Raw genomic sequence first — 18545 nt, 5'->3', positions numbered from 1 at the left:
AGGCTCTGATGATTTATTCTCTTCCTTTTTTGCCACTTTTGATTTCATGGCCTCATATGACGCATAGCTGTTTGGATGCACCCTCTACAAAAAAGTATTAATAGAATAAAATATTTTTAAAACTTCATAACATTTAATTTTGTGACGGGATTTTAATTTTGGCGAAATATTGTATGTGCGTATGTAAAAATGAATGGCTACTTCAATATATATTATCAATATTTTGGCGCCAATTATTGTATGTGCGTATGTAAAATTGAATGGCTACATCAATATATATATTCAATATTTTGGCGCCAATTATTGTATGTAGAAATGAATGATGAAAATGAATATATTGATGTAGCCATTCATTTTTGATTTGGTATAAGAAAACGTCGACACATCAAAGCACAATTTTTATATTTTCTAAATTAAATGCGCTTTTATTTACAAAATCATTTTTTTCCATGTGCGTATGTATGTACATATGTATAAATACACATTTCGCGCATAAAATATTTTCCGAGAAAATACCATTTTTACACATTACAAAATTTGTTTTTGTCAATAAAATGTTCTTTAATTTTAAAAGTATAAACGAACTTTTATATCCCGAAGCTCAGAACTTATACTTATTTTCATTTACTTTACTTCACTTTTAACTTGCACAGAAATACACACATATGAACATATAATATATTTATACTATACTTGCCTTAAGATGTTTGTGTAAATTTCCAGTCGAATTTTCGTCGAATTTAATCGCTTTATTTACACACAATACACAATTGACATCTGGCTTAAAAAATTGGCCATTTAAAACAAAAGGTAGTTGCTTTTTTTTGAGCTTTCTTTTACGGAAATTTTTCGTCTCTTATGGACAGTTTTGGGTTCTTTCACAAATTGTTAAGGTATGATCAAATATGAGTGTTTGATTTAAGCTAATAATAACCGAACAGCATTTGCGTGGAAAATTGTGCAATTAGAATCGAAACATAAATAATTTCCTATGGTGGAATCAGCTTATTTTTATTATTGTGGAGTTTGATTATTTTGTTCAAAGGAAAATGATCAAAAAATCTATTTAGTAATAAATAAAGCTAACACAAATATTTCAGTACCCTTTTTACCTAGCTTAATTAGGTAAGGTATACAAAAATTTGTACCTAGGTAAGGTAAAAGGTAGCATAATATTTGTATACCTAGGTAAGGTAAAAGATACCACAAAATGGTACCTAGGTACAAGTATCTAGGTACTCCCCAACACTGATAAATACACATTTCGCGCATAAAATATTTTCCGAGGAAATACCCTTTTAACACTTTAAAAAATTTGATTTTGTCAATAAAATGTTCTTTAAAAGTATAAAAGTATCTATGCCGAAGCAAAGAAATTTTACGTATTTTCATTTACACACATACACAATATAATTATATTGTACTTGCTTTAAGATGTCTGTGTAAATTTCCAGTCTAATTTAATCGTTTTATTTATACACAGTACACATTTGCAATCTGGCTTAAAAAATTGGCTATTTAAAATAAAAGAAGTTCCTTTTTATTTGAGATTTCTTTTCCGGACATTTTTCGTCTCTTATGTACTGTAATGGGTTCTTTCACAAATTGTTAAGGTAGTTTCAAATATGAGTTTGCTTCAAGCTAATAATAGCCGAAGAGCGTTTACGTAGAATCGAAACATAAATAACTTTCTATGGTGGAATCAGCTTTTTTATACCCGTTACTCGTTTGAAAATGCATTGAAAAGTATGTAACAGGCAGAAGAAACAGTATACATACATATATTAATAGCCGAGTCGATATGGCCATGTCCGTCTGTCCGTCCGCATGAAAGTCAATATCTCAGGAACTACAAAAGCTAGAAGTTGAGATTACGCATACACCCTCCAGAGACATAGACGCAGCGCAGGTCTGTCGATTTATGTTGCCACGCCCACTCTAACAACCACAAGCCGCCCAAAGCTGCCCAAATTTCGATCGATATTTCTATCAAAAAACTTTTTGCCAACCGCCTAAAACTGCCACGCCCACTCTTCTAAAAATGTTTTGATATTTTTTTTATTTTTGTATTGGTCTTGTAAATTTCTATAGATTTGCTGAAAAACTTTTTGCCACGCCCACTCTAACGCCCACAATCCGCCAAAAACCGTCAGTGCTAAAGACTCTCCATTTCTCTCTCGCATTTCCACTAGCTGAGTAACGGGTATCAGATCGTCGGGGAACTCGACTAAAGCGTTCTCTCTTGTTAAGACTCAAATAGACACGTTATCAGACACCTTCAGAACTTTTTTTTCCCTGGGTGTTTTGGTTTGTGGGTGTGGCAAAACGTTTTTGTTAGCTGTCTTTGCTTTTGTGGTCAAATGTGTTAAATTATCCGTCACCCCAAAACGGAGAACAAAGTAAAGTAAATCAAATCAGGAAGTATTCTCAGATATGGGTGCCAGGAACAGCAAGCCGCAAACGGTGCAGATTAAAAATTCAACGGCATTCGAGATTACTCCGGATGTGGTGGATAGAATAAATCAGGTCACCGCCATAAGTACTGAACTCGGATGTACCGCCTGTGAAGCATATAAGCAGAAACCAATAAAAGAACCAGGTTCCGATATTGGGACTACGATGGAACATAAGCAGCATAATGTGCGAGCCTTGAATCCAGTGCCGGTGGTCAAGTCCTGGAAGAAACTTTCTTTTGAAGTCGAGGAAAAAGAGTTTGGAAAGTCCTTAAAATTGGTTCAAGAATTATTCGGTACACCTGTAAAATGGGCCAAGGATTGCGAGGGCGAGATCGAAAAATTCGAGGAGGAGCTAGTTCGCTGCTATCAACGGTTTCCAAACGAACCTTTGCAGTGCTCTAATTTAGCAAGACAGTATCACCGATTCGTATTCTCCAAACAGTACGCCGTATTATCGAAAACTAAGACGGGTACCTTAAGATAGGCGATCAACGATTTTAAGTGAGCTCCCTGGGTAGGAGTAGAACTCTAGTAGATCTTCTTTTATAAAGTCGCCCGCATGACTAAGCTTAATATAGTGAATTTCATTAAATGTAAAATCTATTTGAATTTAAAATTTATTTCCCCTGTTACAACTGTTATTTGTAGAGTAAAAGGGTATTTGATATTTGTTGAAAAGTGTGTACCAGGCAAAAGGAAGCTCTTCCGACCATATAAAGTATGTATATATATTCTTGATCAGGATCAATAGCCGAGTCAATTTGGCTATGTCCGTCTATCTGTCCGTATAAACGTCGAGATCTCAGGAACTTTAAAAGCTAGAAAGAAATTAAGCATGCGGACTGCAGAGACATAGACGCAGCGCAAGTTTGTTGATCCATGTTGACATGCCCACTCTAATGGCCACAAACCGCCAAAGACTATTAGTGTAAAAATTTCGCACTTCCACTAGCTGAGTTACGGATATCAGATAGTCGGGGAACTCGGCTATAGCGTTCTCTTTTATTTTTTATTCCCTATGAGCTAAAAGAGTTTGCAATGGCCTCCAATGCCGGCCACTTGATAAGGGCAATGAATTGTTTTGAAACCATTCCCGGTCTCAGGTAAAATTCTACTACCCGAAACGGGCTGGATGATGTCAAAATTTAACTACAAGTGGATAATTTCTGCCATACATATCCTGGCCAATAGCCCAGACTTATGGTCAAGGCTTGCATAAATATATCGTTCTTAATTCAAGACCTAAAAGCCACTTTCAGATCTTTTGATATGCAAATTAAAAAAGCAATTCATTGACCGTAAGGCAAGAAGAAAAGAGAATATTCAATTGGCGAAATGGAAACCACAATTTAATATAATTTAATATATATATATAATATATATTAATATATGTATATGTACATTTTGTATGAATGACTTTGAAGTAAGAGTTTTGGAATGGGTAATTTATATATTGAACTATTCTGCAGATATATTGCTTGCAGACAATTTTACATCTATTATATACAAATGTATGTACGAGGGCTGCTATATATATTGCTGACCTAGGCGACACTAAGTGTTGCCAGGTGCAATCTGACATTTCCATTGGAAAGTTTGACATGTTTTAGCATAACATCACTCAGAACATTTTGTCATTTAATCGTAAATTGTTTTATTTACTGGGAATTAACAAATTCATATCGCCCAAAAAATGGAATTACCTCGTGAACATTTTCGTGCGATCAATTTTTACAACTTTCGACGTGGATTATCACGACAAAAGTGGATCGATGAACTAAAATCTTTGTATGGCTATGAAGCACCATTCCATAGCACTGTGAAAACTGGTACAACGAATTCAATCTTAGCCGACGCTCGCTCCAGACAAATTCCGTGAAGGTCGTCCAAAAAAGTCGTTGTGCCCCAGAAAACATCGATGCTGTACGTATACTGATAATGTAAATCGTACATGTCGCATACCTTCAGACAAAGGCATGCCTATGCATTTCTACCACCAGCATACATTCGCTATTGCATGATCACCTGGCCGTAGAAAAGGTTTGTTCTCGTTGGATTCCGCACAATTTTACAATCGCTCGTGCTGATTGGTGTACAGAAATGCTGAAATACGATCGCGGTGCTTCAAAAGACGTTTATAAGATCGTCACAGGTGACGAGTCATGAAAAATAAGAAAAAAAAAAACAAGAAAATAATGCTTGGGTAACGATTTCCGTCGTCAGAAGATGCTGGTGAAGCATTTGTCCAAGTTACGGGGTTTGGACTGTCAGCCGCTCTCCGCTCCCTCTCACGATCTCTCGCTCTTCACCACAGCGTCTCCAAGGAGTCTCCGCTGCGCTTGGGAGAGCCTAGCTAATTAGAATAAGCTTCAGTGTAAAACTGATTTTCGCAGAATAAACATACGCCCGGTCGCGCCCGCGCATTTACGAAAAGTCAAGTGTTCGCTTTTTTTCGAGTGTTTCTCTTTCAGCCCAAAAGGAAAATTCCAGACCAGCAACCCCCATCACACCCCAACAGCATTCAAAAAACATGTTTTGGAGGTGTCTCAATCGGAGTGGAAAAGTGTATAAATCTTGATCGAGAATATTTTGAAAAACAATAAAACCATTTTTGTTGATAAATATTCGTATTTTCATTATTGGACCAGAAATATATATAGCCGCCCTCGTATACATATAAAAATGTTTTGCTTTCCATTGTCACGCTATAAACCCAGAACTGCTTAACGGATTTGGGTGAGGACGGCCTGACATAGGTCGCCACGGCCAGAAAAAAGGGGCAAAGAGGTGATATCCCTATTGATGACCAGATATTGCCAGCATAGAGATGAATTTAAATGTGGAGTACTATTGTAACTATATGTACTAGATAATTTAAATTGCATATAAGGAATAAAAGCCTACAACCTAAAGTCTTTAATGTTAGCGAAATATCGCGAAAAATTGGCCGAACACGTTGTGTTATCACGAATTTTTGGAAGATCCGGATGGAAACGGTGTGAGGCGTAGGTCTGAAAGAAAAGTAAAGTTGTCCGATCGCGATAAACGTCGTATTATCGTGAAAGATAGTAATTTGTTTGCCTCATGCTCCACACTTGCCACAAGTTGCATGTCACGAATGAATGTTTTTGACGGACGCTGCAATATTCGGAGTGCATTGTGAGAGTAGTCTTAAAGAAGGCTCCGTTCTTAAGCCCGCATCACAAAACGGCTCGGCTTCAATTTGTTGACAAATACTTGGAAAGAAGCTGGACCTTGGTAGGCAATTTTGATGAAAAATTGTCGATGAAATTTGGGTGGCGGAATGCTTGATTTGACTTTCACAAGCTCACGAATAAATGTGCAGAATATATAGCAGTATTTTAGGAGCGTCTTCTGCCATTTTTGGAGCAAAATGGAAAAACAAATCATGTTTTTGTACAAGATTATGCATCAATACACCGGAACAAAGAGACCCTGCGCTTCATTTGTGACCACAGAATAATTCCACAGACCTAAACACAATTGAGAAAATCTGGGGTAACTTAGCAAGTCGAGTTTTCGCCAATAACAATAATTTGAGAGCGTCCAAAGACCAAAATTTACTTTAACATTTAATAAATTCCAACCTTAATTCCTGCCTAAGAGGGGTTTCTATTGTTTTAAAATTGTTTAAAAATAATTATAAAAACAAGAGAGAACGCTATAGTCGAGTTCCCCGACTATCTGATACCCGTTACTCAGCTAGTGAAAGTGCGAAGGAGAGTCTTCAGCAGTGACAGTTTTTGGCTGTTTGTGGGTGTTGGAGTAGGCGTGGCAAAAAGTTTTTTGGCATATTGATAGAAATTTACAAGACTAATACAAAAATTAAAAAATATCAAAACATTTTTCAATAGTTTGGGCGTGGCAGCTTTGGGCGGTTTGAGGGCGTTAGAGTGGGCGTGGCAAAACGTTTTTTTGCAAATCGATAGAAATTTACAAGACCAATAAAAAAATGAAAAAATATCAAAACATTTTTTAAAAGTGTGGGCGTGGTTTTGGGCGGTTTGTGGGCGTTAGAGTGGGCGTGGCAACATGAATCAAAAAACTTGCGCTGCTTCTATGTCTCTGGAGTCTGTATGCTTAATCTCAACTTTCTAGCTTTTGTAGTTCCTGAGATCTCGACGTTCATACGGACGGACAGACGGACAGACGGACGGACGGACATGGCCAGATCGACTCGGCCATTGATCCTGATCGAGAATATACATACTTTATATGGTTGGAAACGCTTCCTTCTGCCCGTAACATACTTTTCAACGAATCTTCTATACCCTTTTACTCTACGAGTAACGGGTATAATGAAATCATACCAGACTATAGAATTAGGAATCGCACAGGCGCACAACTTTATAATCCATTTATAAAGTTTGAAGAGAAGCACTAATTTTTAAATTCATGCTGACCGAAAAACTTTCGTAAACCAATAACATAAAAGAGGCCTTTTGCATAATTATAATGAATAATAAACGCTTCCTTCTGTCTGTTACATACATTTCAAGGAATCTAGTATACGCTTTTACTCTACGAGTAGCGGGTATAGCAAATATTTCCGTGCCACATACAGATATTGTGCACTATGCGGAATAAGTCTCTCAATAAAGATCGAATCATAAACATAATGAAAGTAGCCGAACAGGAAGGAAAACAGTTAGGCTTGTTTATTAGTAGGTTATGTGTGTTTTATGTGTTTGCGTAATCGAGTTACCGTGACCTTGGGTGTTAACAACAGTAAATATCGCTGGCGAAAAATATTGTAATGCAATCAATTACTGAATAACCATTCTGCAAAACTTTGCATAAACAAAACTGCTTTGCGATAGAATAGGCGGACTGATGACAACAACCATGGAGGCCGCCCGGCAAGGCGACGGATGTAATAACACAAGTCAGCTGTTCGGTGTCCTTGCTCTCCGTACTTTTGCTCTGAAAGCTCGCAGGGGGCTAAAGCTTTTTGCTGGCCATGTGGGGAAGCGGGTCAACACTGCGTATGCGTTACGATTCACTTTCGCTGGCGAGGAAGTTGCTAAGCTTCTTTCATTTGGCGGCTGCTGCGACCCAATCAGACTCGTTCCGTTTCGGGTTCGATTTCAGTCCCCGTGCAAGTCCTAATGCGTCTGGTCGTGTGTCCGCAGAAAGTTCTTCCAAAATCGCGCTGACTTCGATTTGTGTTACGGCTGCTACTGCCCCAAAAAAAGGCAACGTGGTCTGTGCAAGTCCCCACTCAAGCCGTGGGTATCGGTGTTAAAGCTTTAAATTGCTGGGGTGAAAGTTTTTATGAATGAATCGCTCGGTCGACAGCGGGTTGTTTTAATTTTAGGTGATAAGTGCGCGGTGTCGAAGTTTTGGGCGTGCCAGGCCTTCGAATGGTCTTCGATTAGAATTAATGAGCACTCTGAACGAAATAAATATAAAGCGCGCTTCAGGAATAACGCATCACAGTGTCTGCTCAGCAACGCATAGGAATACAGATATAATATGTATACACGCGGATGAAAAGCTTGGAAGACTAACCACTCTACTATCTCAATGGAATATATTTTATTAATATTTTCCATGGAATGTTACGGCTTACAAATTCATAAGTTGTTGCAAGAAATTAACGCCTTGTAGGTTCTATTTACTATATATGTTCATAATAGTCAGTCTTCATCCCTTAGGGAAAGAAGGACTATAAAAGTAAGGGATATAAAGTAAGTTTACTTACAGTTGCTAAGCACTCAAAGTGTTTTAGCACACTGAATAAAAATTTAAAGAAATTCGCTCATACGATTGCTCAGGCGACAGGGAGACTTTTTAATATTCGCGTCAATCTTAAATGATAAGCAAGTTTAGTGGAATTTAAAGAATTGTTTAAAGCAGCTCAATAGTAACTACATAATATTGTAAGAGCTTCCCAGGCCAAAAAGCGAAGTATTTTTTTGAGAATGTATCCCTACGTGATCGGATCACAGAACAAACCGCAATTCCGTCAGCAACAAGACTCCGGAAAAGGAGGAAAAACCTTTCCATGCTTTTTAAACATTATCGTCGCCATGGCCGCCATTAAAGATGACATACGCCAGCCGGCTGCTGCCTGCTTATATTACGAGAACTCTGAAGGCACTCCGATATCAATTTCCCCCACTCGCTATCGCTCATACGCACCGTGCGCCGACCAGCGCTTTTCCGCCCGTTGAGCTTAATTGCCGAAATTTTGTGTTCGGCGCAACGAAGGTGTTCAATAAACTTGCCAGGAAAAGTGTAAAATAGTTTACATTTTTTTAGTGAATCTTGTTACAGCCAGCTCAAAATAACCACAGCGCAAAGCTCTTTAACTGTCTCCGGTTGAAGTTATTTTCCGCCCTCTTAAAGTTCGTGTATGTGCATTCGGGCAAAGTGCGCTTTTCTCGCAGTCGGTCTAAGAACCTAAAAAACAGAACAAATCTCCTGCCATACAAGACTTTCGGCAGTCGACAGTCATCAAAGCGGCTTAGAGTTACTGTAAAGCGAGTGAGAAGTCTCGGCCAAACATAGGCACTTCCGTAAGTTGGTGAGTATGCTTTGAAATTGTACGCCTGTAGGTTACATATACGCCGCAGAAAGGATTCTCATTTACTCCTATCTATTAAGGAATACATTCCCCAGTGTCAAGGAAAATTGACTGCAACAAGCTCATAGCTTAAAGAGTATGGTACAACCATTCTCATTTACTCCTATCTATTAAGGAATACATTCCCCAGAGTCAAGGGAAATTGACTGCAACAAGCTCATAGCTTAAAGAGTATGCTAGAACCAGGTATGGTCAAAACGATTCAGAATGTTGTCCGATGGCTACTACTATGTATACATAAAGAAAAGAAAATCTGCTGTAGTTGTCTGATCAGAACCGAATGTTATTACAAAAACTAAATGGAGTGCATACCAAAACAATAAAAACATTTTTTTTTGTTTTGTTTGTCTGCAACAAATTGTCATTTTAGTGTCTCGATATAAGAAACTTAATTTTACCCGTTACTCGTAGAGTAAAAGGGTATACTAGATTCGTTGAAAAGTATGTAACAGGCAGAAGGAAGCGTTTCCGACCATATAAAGTGTATATATTCTTGATCAGGATCAATAGCCGAGTCGATCTGGTCATGTCCGTCTGTCCGTCCGTCTGTCCGTCCGTATGAACGTCGAGATCTCATGAACTACAAAAGCTAGAAAGTTGAGATTAAGCATACAGACTCCAGGGACATAGAAGCAGCGCAAGTTTGTCGATTTATGTTGCCACGCCCACTCTAACGCCCACAAACCGCCCAAAACAGCCACGCCCACACTTTTGAAAAATGTTTTAATATTTTTTCATTTTTGTATTAGTCTTGTAAATTTTTATCGATTTGCCAAAAAACTTTTTGCCACGCCCACTCTAACGCCCACAAACCGCCAAAAACTGTCAGTGTTGAAATTTCTTCTTCGCTCATCCACTAGCTGAGTAACGGGTATCAGATAGTCGGGGAACTCGACTATAGCGTTCTCTCTTGTTTTTATTCCCAATTTCCTCCAATATTCCAGAAAATGTTAAACTTTCTCCATCGTAATTCCAATAGCTGAGTAACGATTATCTATCTGATGGTCGGGGAACTCGACTGTGTCATTCTCTATTGTTTAATCTGATTTTGTATCAATATGACAAAACTTACATATAGTACACAGTATATAGTCGAGTTCCCCGACTATCTGATACCCGTTACTCAGCTAGTGGAAGTGCGAAGGAGAAATTTGGCGGTTTGGCGGTTTTTGGCAGTTTGTGGGCGTTAGAGTAAAGTAAAGTGTTGGCGTGGCAGTTTTGTGGGCGTTATAGTGGGTGTAGAAATATGGATCAACAAACTTGATCTTCGTATATGTCTTGGTAGTCTGCATGCTAAATCACATCTTTCTAGGTTTTATAGTTCCTGAGATCTCGACGTTCATACGGACAGATCGACTCCTCTATTGATTCTGATCAAAAATACGATATATACGGACGGAAACCCTTCCTTCTGGCTGTTATATACTAGTATACCCTTTTACTCTACGAGTAACGGGTATAAAATGAAATTATTTCTCAGGAAGAAGTGTCTGCCTTTTCAATGTCAGTTGACAGTTAAAAATTAAGGTGATGCCTGTGATTAGAATGGGAAGGTCCTAACATTAAATGAATACCTGAACAGGACATCATAAACTATGTTCACATATTCGTATAAGAAATAAACAAACTTAAATAGTTTCTAGCTATTTAATAACCTTTAAGAAACCTCAAAACTCAATTCCTTTGAAATTACCTCTTGGCTTTTCTCAAGTTCGGCCAAGTTCTTAGAGAAACTTAAGCTGCCGTTGAATGTAGGGGCGCCAGCGTGCAGTCTACTTGTTTCCAAACTTAGCAAGTTACATTCGAGCATATACACAAATACTTAGCTATAAGTATGTACACACGACATATTCAAGACAAAAAGTTGTTGAGAGACAGTTTGTTTTGAGGAATTTCTGCGGGGTTCTAAAGTTTGAGCGCCTTACGAGAGACTGTTAAAAAGCCAAGTGCGAGGTCTTGTGACTTAAAGTACAAAATTGGTATACATATATGCTTTCCATAGAATGCAACAAGATTTTGAGAAAATTTTGCTACACTAAAAAAGAAACACAAAATTGTACATAGTTTGGTAATTTTTAAAACGATTTTGAAATATTTTATAATGTAAGTCTGTAAAAGCTAAATTAGTTCAAAATATATTATTACGGACTAATACTTTTTGTACCCTTTATTTAAGTCGGAAGCAAGGAGGCACTTGAGAAGTATATGCCATTCTAAATTGTACTATATTAAATAAAAAATGAATCGAATGTTATGAGGTAAAAGTTGTATTTAATCTCGTTATTGTAATTATTATACATAAAGATAGACATCATCCATTTAAAAACGGACAAAGGTAATACGAAGAAGTTAATAAAATCTCCTGTTCACGTAGAAGAAAGGAAAAAAAACTACAATGAGGGGAACTGGCTATTAAACACAATAATCGGTTGCTATCTGTTTTGTGCGAAGTATGTAAATTGATGTTACTACCATATATATTGCCAGGGACATTTGTTTGCTCCCGCACTCAGGTCATTGCACTGAAATTGGAAAATGGGAAAGAGATAGTGAATGTGTCAGCATCAGCAGAAGACAAGATCCGGAAACGGGGAAAACAAGGGAAACTGGAGCGAAATCAAACAAAATCTTTTAAAATAAAATTAATAAGCAGACAAAACAAACCAAAATTAGCTTTAAATTCAAGCAACAGCCAGAAGAATGGCGTTTATAGCTGCAACTCAGCCACTCCCTCCTGCGGTGTTCCCATTTATTTCGAATTCATTATGCGTACTGATAAACAATGCCATTTATTCCAAACATATCAGCAGCTTAATCGTCTAAATAGTACAGTCGAATAATGGCTTTTACTTTTGGTAATTCATGGACACACCCTTGCAACACATTTACTCATATGTATGTGCTATATGTATACTCCCCATAGTCTTCTTAGTTGATATGGTTGATACATACCTCACTGCATATATATGTACATATGTTCATATGCACAATTGATGAGCGAAAAGTTAATCCACTATGCATTTAAATTTCACTGAATTCAATTGCCGTATTTAAGTCAAATATGCATTTATATGTTAATTATGTCTGCGAACTGCTTTCATTGAAAATGCATTGGTCTGGGCTTGACGTTGGATAATTATGCTTTCAAATGAAACTTAAATAATTGGTCTCCTAAATAAAACTGTCTGTTTTCTGTGGAAACATTCAAAATGACTTAATTTTCCATACATTTAAAAAATTTTTAAGAACAATGATTAAATATACTATGCAGAAGGCGACTAAATTCGAAAATATTAGCTTTGACCATGCTTTGATTCAATGAGCACTGATAATTGTTATGACTGCCAATTGCCACATGGCGCCGTCATGTATTTTTCTCTTTCCCGAATCTGAAGTCATTTCCAACCTTCCGCGTAATTAGTGTAGAAACAAGAGAAAACGCTATAGCCGAGTTCCCCGACTATCTGATACCCGTTACTCAGCTAGTGGAAGTGCGAAGGAGAGTCTTCAACACAGACAGTTTTATGCGATTTGTGGGCGTTAGAGTGGGCGTGGCAAAAAGTTTCTATCAAAACATTTTTCAAAAGTGTGGGCGTGGCAGTTTTGGGCGGTTTGTGGGCGTTAGAGTGGGCGTGGAAAAGACTATTTAGAAAATCTTTCTATCTTTTATAGCTCTTGAGATCTCGACGTTCATACAGACATACAGTCGTACATGGCCAGATCGAATCGGCTATCCTGATCAATATACTTTATATGGTCGGAAGCACTTCCTTCATCAAACATACTTCGTGGTTGGGTTTGTACCACTATTGCGGAACCATTCAATTAATAAAACAAATATGGTTCATACTGAATACTTTATGGACTGTGCTTTACAGCTAACTAGTTATTAACTAGAACCATGTTAGGGGAAAAGCGTAGAATCGATTTCGACTTGGCTACATTTGTTTATATCTGGGTAAAGCGAGGTTTGTTATTAACCACAGCAGTCGGCGAAGTGGAAAAGGACGTGGTGCCGACAATGACTTTGCAAGTCAAAGAACGGGAGTCTATAACACAACTTTTTCCGAATCAAAATTGCAGGGCAAGCAGTAAGTCAATCGGAGAGCGATTCAACGGAGTGCGCTAGGATCAGGGAAAGAACGAAGCCAAACAGTTTAATATCCCCAAACCGTAAACTAGAACCAGACAAACATCGCAGGCAACGGCTAGGCCCTTCCCCAACTTTGGAATTGTCAAAAATTCATTTATGGCTGACAAGGGGAGGCCCAAAAAGCCTGCTAACCTATAGTAAGATGGTGAAATGGGAAACTTGGCTGGCTAGAATGCAAATGCCGAGAAGGGAATTTCTAGTCGGGTTAGCTTAGGCGGGCCATAAAGTAATATGGGGGTGCGAATGGGAAAGGCGAGATCATCACTATATAGAGTTATGTAACGGCAAAATAAGAATAAACGATAAGAATAAACTAGGTACAAGAAGTACTACATTTTTTCTTATTTATCATTTTGAACACCTTGTTTAAACCATAGTTGGCTTAATCGATGCGTCTTTGTAAACAAACTATAGCTAAACCACAAACAAATCAAGGCTTTTCAATGAAGCAGGAACAGCCGTCATGCTGATTAGCGGAATATTAAGGGGGCTTCGGCTAACGATATACGAGATGGGAGGGTACTCCTGAGTTCCTGCCTTTGATGTCGCAGACTTAAAGACATAAACTTGTCACATACTTGTAAGTGCACTTCGTAAAGTACCTCCCCATTTCCCGGTTATACCACTTGGCTAGCTGCCATGCAAGCACGTGCTGATTTTCGCAAAGAAAACATTTGTCATGGCTACAACAACATGAACTTCATGTGATTAAACATGGCATTACACATACAGCAAGTACTGGCCGCATATCAAATAATTACACCCGTTACTCGTAGAGTAAAAGGGTATACTAGATTCGTTGAAAAGTATGTAACAGGCAGAAGGAAGCGTTTCCGACCATATAAAGTATATATATTCTTAATCAGGATCAATAGCCGAGTCGATCTGGCCATGTCCGTCTGTCTGTCCGTCCGTATGAACGCTGAGATCTCAGGAACTACAAAGGCTAGAAAGTTTAGATTAGGCATACAGACTCCAGAGACATAGACGCAGCGCAAGTTTGTCGATTCATGTCGCTACGCCCACAAACCGCCCAAAGCTGCCACGCCCACACTTTTGAAAAATGTTTAGATATTTTTTCATTTTTGTATTAGTCTTGTAAATTTCTATTGATTTGCCAAAAAACTTTTTGCCACGCCCACTCTAACGCCCACAAACCGCCAGAAGCTGCCACGCCCACACTTTTGAAAAATGTTTAGATATTTTTTCATTTTTGTATTAGTCTTGTAAATTTCTATTGATTTGCCAAAAAACTTTTTGCCACGCCCACTCTAACGCCCGAAGCTGCCACGCCCACACTTTTGAAAAATGTTTAGATATTTTTTCATTTTTGTATTAGTTTTGTAAATTTCTATCAATTTGCCAAAAAACTTTTTCCCACGTCTACTTTAACGCCCACAAACCGCCAAAAACTGTCAGTGTTGAAGTCTCTCCTTCGGACTTCCACTATCTGAGTAACGGGTATCAGATAGTCGGGGAACTCGACTATAGCGTTCTCTCTTGTTTTTTATATATGTATATACATATTTAAATAAACAATTATGTATGTAGGTGTCAAGCAAAAGTTGGGAAGACAAATAATAAACAAGAGACTATCTAATATCCCTTACTCAGCTAGTGGAAGTGCGAAGGAGAAATTTCAACATGGGTCAAGAAACTTGCGCTGCGTCTACCAAAGAGTGGGTGTGCCAACGTTCATGGCCACATCAACTCGGCTAGTGATCCTGATCAGGAATATAATCGTATATACTTCATAGGGCCGAGAACACTTCTTTCTACCTGTTACTTACTTTTCATGTCACATGTTGACTGTATATTGCCAATAATCTGATTTATTCCGAAATAGAAAATGCTATGATCAAAAACAACTAAAAAACATTTTTTCAAATATACATTTGGCAGCTAAGTAATATAGTGGACCAAACCGGTCCGTTCCGTTCTTAGGTTAGTCGCACCATCGTTTTTTTTTTTTACCAAAATCGATTATTTATTATCACGCTTGTTCTAATTGTCCAAAATGATTTTCGTAAAGCTGATTGGAACGTCAAAAAGTAGACTTTCTTCACTCACAAAATCGAAACATTGCCAAGTACAAAATTCGCAGCTCCAGAACTGTTAACAAATATTTTAAGGATCCGGAGGCATATGGAAATAATTTGAAAGGGGAAAAACAGGCACTATCTAAACAAGCAGTGCTCTAAATTGTTAGATTTGCTTTGAATACGACTAACTCTGCTGCTAAGATCAAGAAATCGGCCGGAGTAAGTAAATGTTCCCAGCAGGAAATATTATAATTGTTTAAGTCAGGATTTAGAAAATTTGTGTATTGGATAAAATAAAAACATGAAATAATTTTTTTCGCCTTCTTACAGTTTTTATGCCCTTGACGTATGAAAAGGTTACAGCATAAAAAACGTTGTTTTTAAACAAAACAAAGGGAAAATCCAAGATGAGATACGCGACCAATGAGTGATCAGCTTACTTGTTAAGCAACAAACCTAACTAAAGTCCTAAACGAATTCTATCCATTCTTTTTATTTTCATCCTCATTGAAAGAGTTGAGAATATGTGCGACAATGCAATTTTTTTGCGATTCACTACTGAATATTGGGAGATTACTTCTTGAGTTTTTAATCGATATTTTCTTACGGGCTGATCTCCATATACTATCATTTTGATTATCTGTTGGCCGCCTTCTAAATTGTTTTATTTCAGGTGGACCAATTGGTAATTGAGTTCCAAGCGGTGGATGTGTATGTTTCGGAGGCCAATGCTTAAATTTTGTGCAGCATTTTCGCTTTCGGGTTGTCTTTTTCGCCTTTTCACATCCGGGGCTGCAGGGTCCTCCAGGACCACCAGGACCTCCAGGTCCTCCTGGACCACCAGGGCCACCAGGTCCATTTGGACCACCGGGTCCTCCAGGTCCTTCGGGACCCCAAGGAGTTCCGGGTCCGCCCGGCCCACCAGGTCCCCCAGGACCGCCAGGTCCACCTGGACCCATGGGACCTCCTGGGCCATTTGGTCCACCTGGAGCCCCTGGCCTTCCGCATACGCCAAGCTCAGATGAAGTCGAAGAACTTGGCGAATAAAAATGTGAACTTAGAGTTGACATTGATGTGTTTGGTATGTCCCTTTTCGTGGAAGATTTTGTGATTGGAGAATTTTTACTTATTGAAGATGGAGCTTTTGAAATTATAAATGTTTTTGCTGTTGGTGAAGTTGTCCTTAGACTTATTGAAGTTGGAAATGTTGATATTCTTGAAGGAGTTGTTATTGTAGAAGTTGTGCTTCGTATTTGTATGTCCCTTTTTGTGGAAGATTTTGAAGGCGTTGGTTTTGTAGAAGTTGTGCTTTGAATTTGTATCTGACTTTTCGTGGAAGATCTTGTGATTGGCGAATTTTGACTTATTGAAGATGGAGCTTTTGAAATTATAAAAGTTTTTGCTAATGGTGAAGTTGTCCTTAGACTTATTGAAGTTGTAAATGTTGACATTCTTGAAGGAGTTGTTATTGTAGATGTTGTGCTTCGAATTCTTGACGTTGAAGCTGTTGACATTCTGGGAGACGTTGTAATCGGATAAGAAGTTGTGCTTCTAATTCTTGGCGTTAAAGTTGTTGAAATTCTGGGAGACGTTGTAATCGGATTTTGGCTCCCTGCAAATAGAGTAGAAACGCTCTCCGTTTGTGTTGATTCTTGGTCCACCTCTAATAATGGGTCACCCGGGCACTTGCTGCCTGGCTTACACCAACCACTTCCATGGCAATAAGCCCCAAAAGGCAGTGGACAATGCTGGCCTGGCTTAAACCAACACTTTTTTGGCGGTATGGAAACATTGCATCCCGGTATCCAAGGGGAACAATGTGACGTTGGACGGTTATAACACCCTGGCCTCCAAGAAGGACAGGTGTCGGCCCTCCTGAGATCGCAAGGGTCTTCTTTGATCATGTCGCAGATATCCAAAAGATCTTTTTGAAGGAGATCAATAGTCTTTAAGTCGGGTCCTTTCTCGGCCGCAATAATCCTCCTTTTTGCCTCCGCCAATTGAGAAACCGAAATTGGGTGAACAGTTTTGTTATGAGCGTGAACAGCCAATTCATGGAATATACGGTATTTTAACCTTCGTTCAAGATCCCCAAGAAGTCCCATAGCTGTAAAGAGAAGAGCCCACACTAGGAGCCCTTTATGAGCAGCACATGGTGCGTTGCGTTGGAAAAATCAGTACCTTCGTAAAGCTAGGACCGGATGTTACATACCATAGAAAAGCACAGCAGACACCATTGTGGTCACATCTATCACTCGTACTGGAGCTTAAAACTAAATTGGGTTTTTATGATTAAATGTGTTAATTTTCGCGGTCGGATATGTACTAATGCGCTTGGACACAGTATTTTTTGTCGGAATATGCATTTTACACTTTGTCTACATGTAAGGTACACTTAATGTCAAATCTAACAAGAGAGAACGCTATAGTCGAGTTCCCCGACTATCTGATACCCGTTACTCAGCTAGTGAAAGTGCGAAGGAGAGTCTTCAACACTGACAGTTTTTGGTGGTTTGTGGGCGTTAGAGTGGGCGTGGCAAAAAGTTTTTTGGCAAATCGATAGAAATTTACATGACTAATACAAAAATGAAAAAATATCAAAACATTTCTTAAAAGTGTGGGCGTGGCAGCTTTGGGCGGTTTGAGGGCGTTAGAGTGGGCGTGGCAAAAAGTTTTTTTGGCAAATCGATAGAAATTTACAAGACTAATACAAACATGAAAAAATATCAAAACATTTTTCAAAAGTGTGGGCGTGGCAGTTTTGGGCTGTTTGTGGGCGATAGAGTGGGCGTGGCAACATGAATCGACAGACTTGCGCTGCGTCTATGTCTCTGGAGTCTGTATGCTTAATCTCAACTTTCTAGCTTTTGTAGTTCCTGAGAACTCGACGTTCATACGGACAGACGGACAGGGCCAGATCGACTAGGCTTTTGATCCTGATTAAGAATATATATACTTTATATGGTCGGAAACGCTTCCTTCTGCCTGTTACATACTTTTCAACGAATCTAGTATACCCTTTTAATCTACGAGTAACGGGTATAAAAATGGTAGCATGACTTGTATTATTTTTCTGCGCAACAATACAAATTAATAAGTATTAAAAGAAAACTAGCTCACCTTATCGATTCACGTACCTTAATATAATATATGGCTATTGGTATTATTATCCCATCGTATAATTTTTTATAATTTTTAGTTGATGTCTTACATATCTCTGGGTAGATTATTTAATTACGCCTAGCAAACAACCAAGATGATAGGGGCATTAATCATTTCCGGGC

At 38.5% G+C, this 18545-nt stretch overlaps 3 protein-coding genes across 7 annotated transcripts in view; 2 read left to right on the top strand and 1 right to left on the bottom strand.

The window, feature by feature from the left end:
- The first annotated feature begins 2343 nt into the window (after positions 1-2343).
- LOC120452192 lies at positions 2344-3097 on the top strand. Its single transcript, XM_039636303.2, has one exon. The coding sequence runs from the start codon at positions 2434-2436 to the stop codon at positions 2938-2940; it is 507 nt and encodes a 168-aa protein (XP_039492237.1). The 5' UTR covers positions 2344-2433; the 3' UTR covers positions 2941-3097.
- A 4474-nt stretch (positions 3098-7571) lies between these two features.
- Positions 7572-18545, top strand: part of LOC120451081 — a 57946-nt gene continuing 46972 nt past the window's right edge. The window contains exons 1-2 of one of the 5 annotated variants that reach the window (XM_039634443.2): positions 7572-7705; positions 8742-9006. The gene's annotated coding sequence lies outside the window, so the exon portion shown is untranslated. Of the gene's footprint in view, positions 9007-18545 lie in introns of all 5 variants that reach the window. The other 4 variants (XM_039634447.2, XM_039634446.2, XM_039634444.2 and 1 more) reach the window with 4 other exon arrangements.
- LOC120451082 (translation initiation factor IF-2) lies at positions 15564-17518 on the bottom strand. The gene is made up of 2 exons (XM_039634449.1): positions 17474-17518; positions 15564-17398 (listed from the first exon to the last, which is right to left on the bottom strand). The coding sequence occupies exons 1-2, from the start codon at positions 17496-17498 to the stop codon at positions 15741-15743; spliced, it is 1683 nt and encodes a 560-aa protein (XP_039490383.1). The 5' UTR covers positions 17499-17518; the 3' UTR covers positions 15564-15740.

Source organism: Drosophila santomea, chromosome 3R, assembly GCF_016746245.2.
Source record: "Drosophila santomea strain STO CAGO 1482 chromosome 3R, Prin_Dsan_1.1, whole genome shotgun sequence".
NCBI lineage: Eukaryota > Metazoa > Arthropoda > Insecta > Diptera > Drosophilidae > Drosophila > Drosophila santomea.
The sequence above is the reverse complement of the archived record's forward strand: the minus strand, read 5'-3'. Positions and strand labels throughout refer to the sequence as shown.

What these genes read in the sequence shown, in the direction of transcription:
- LOC120452192 (XM_039636303.2), top strand. Translation starts at nt 2,434, where the DNA reads ATGGGTGCCAGGAACAGCAAGCCGCAAACGGTGCAGATTAAAAATTCA.
- LOC120451082 (XM_039634449.1), bottom strand. Translation starts at nt 17,498, where the DNA reads ATGGTGTCTGCTGTGCTTTTCTATG. An exon ending in GTCTGCTGTGCTTTTCTATG is followed by an intron (nt 17,399 to 17,473) that starts GTATGTAACATC and finishes CTGCTCATAAAG; the next exon opens with GGCTCCTAGTGTGGGCTCTT.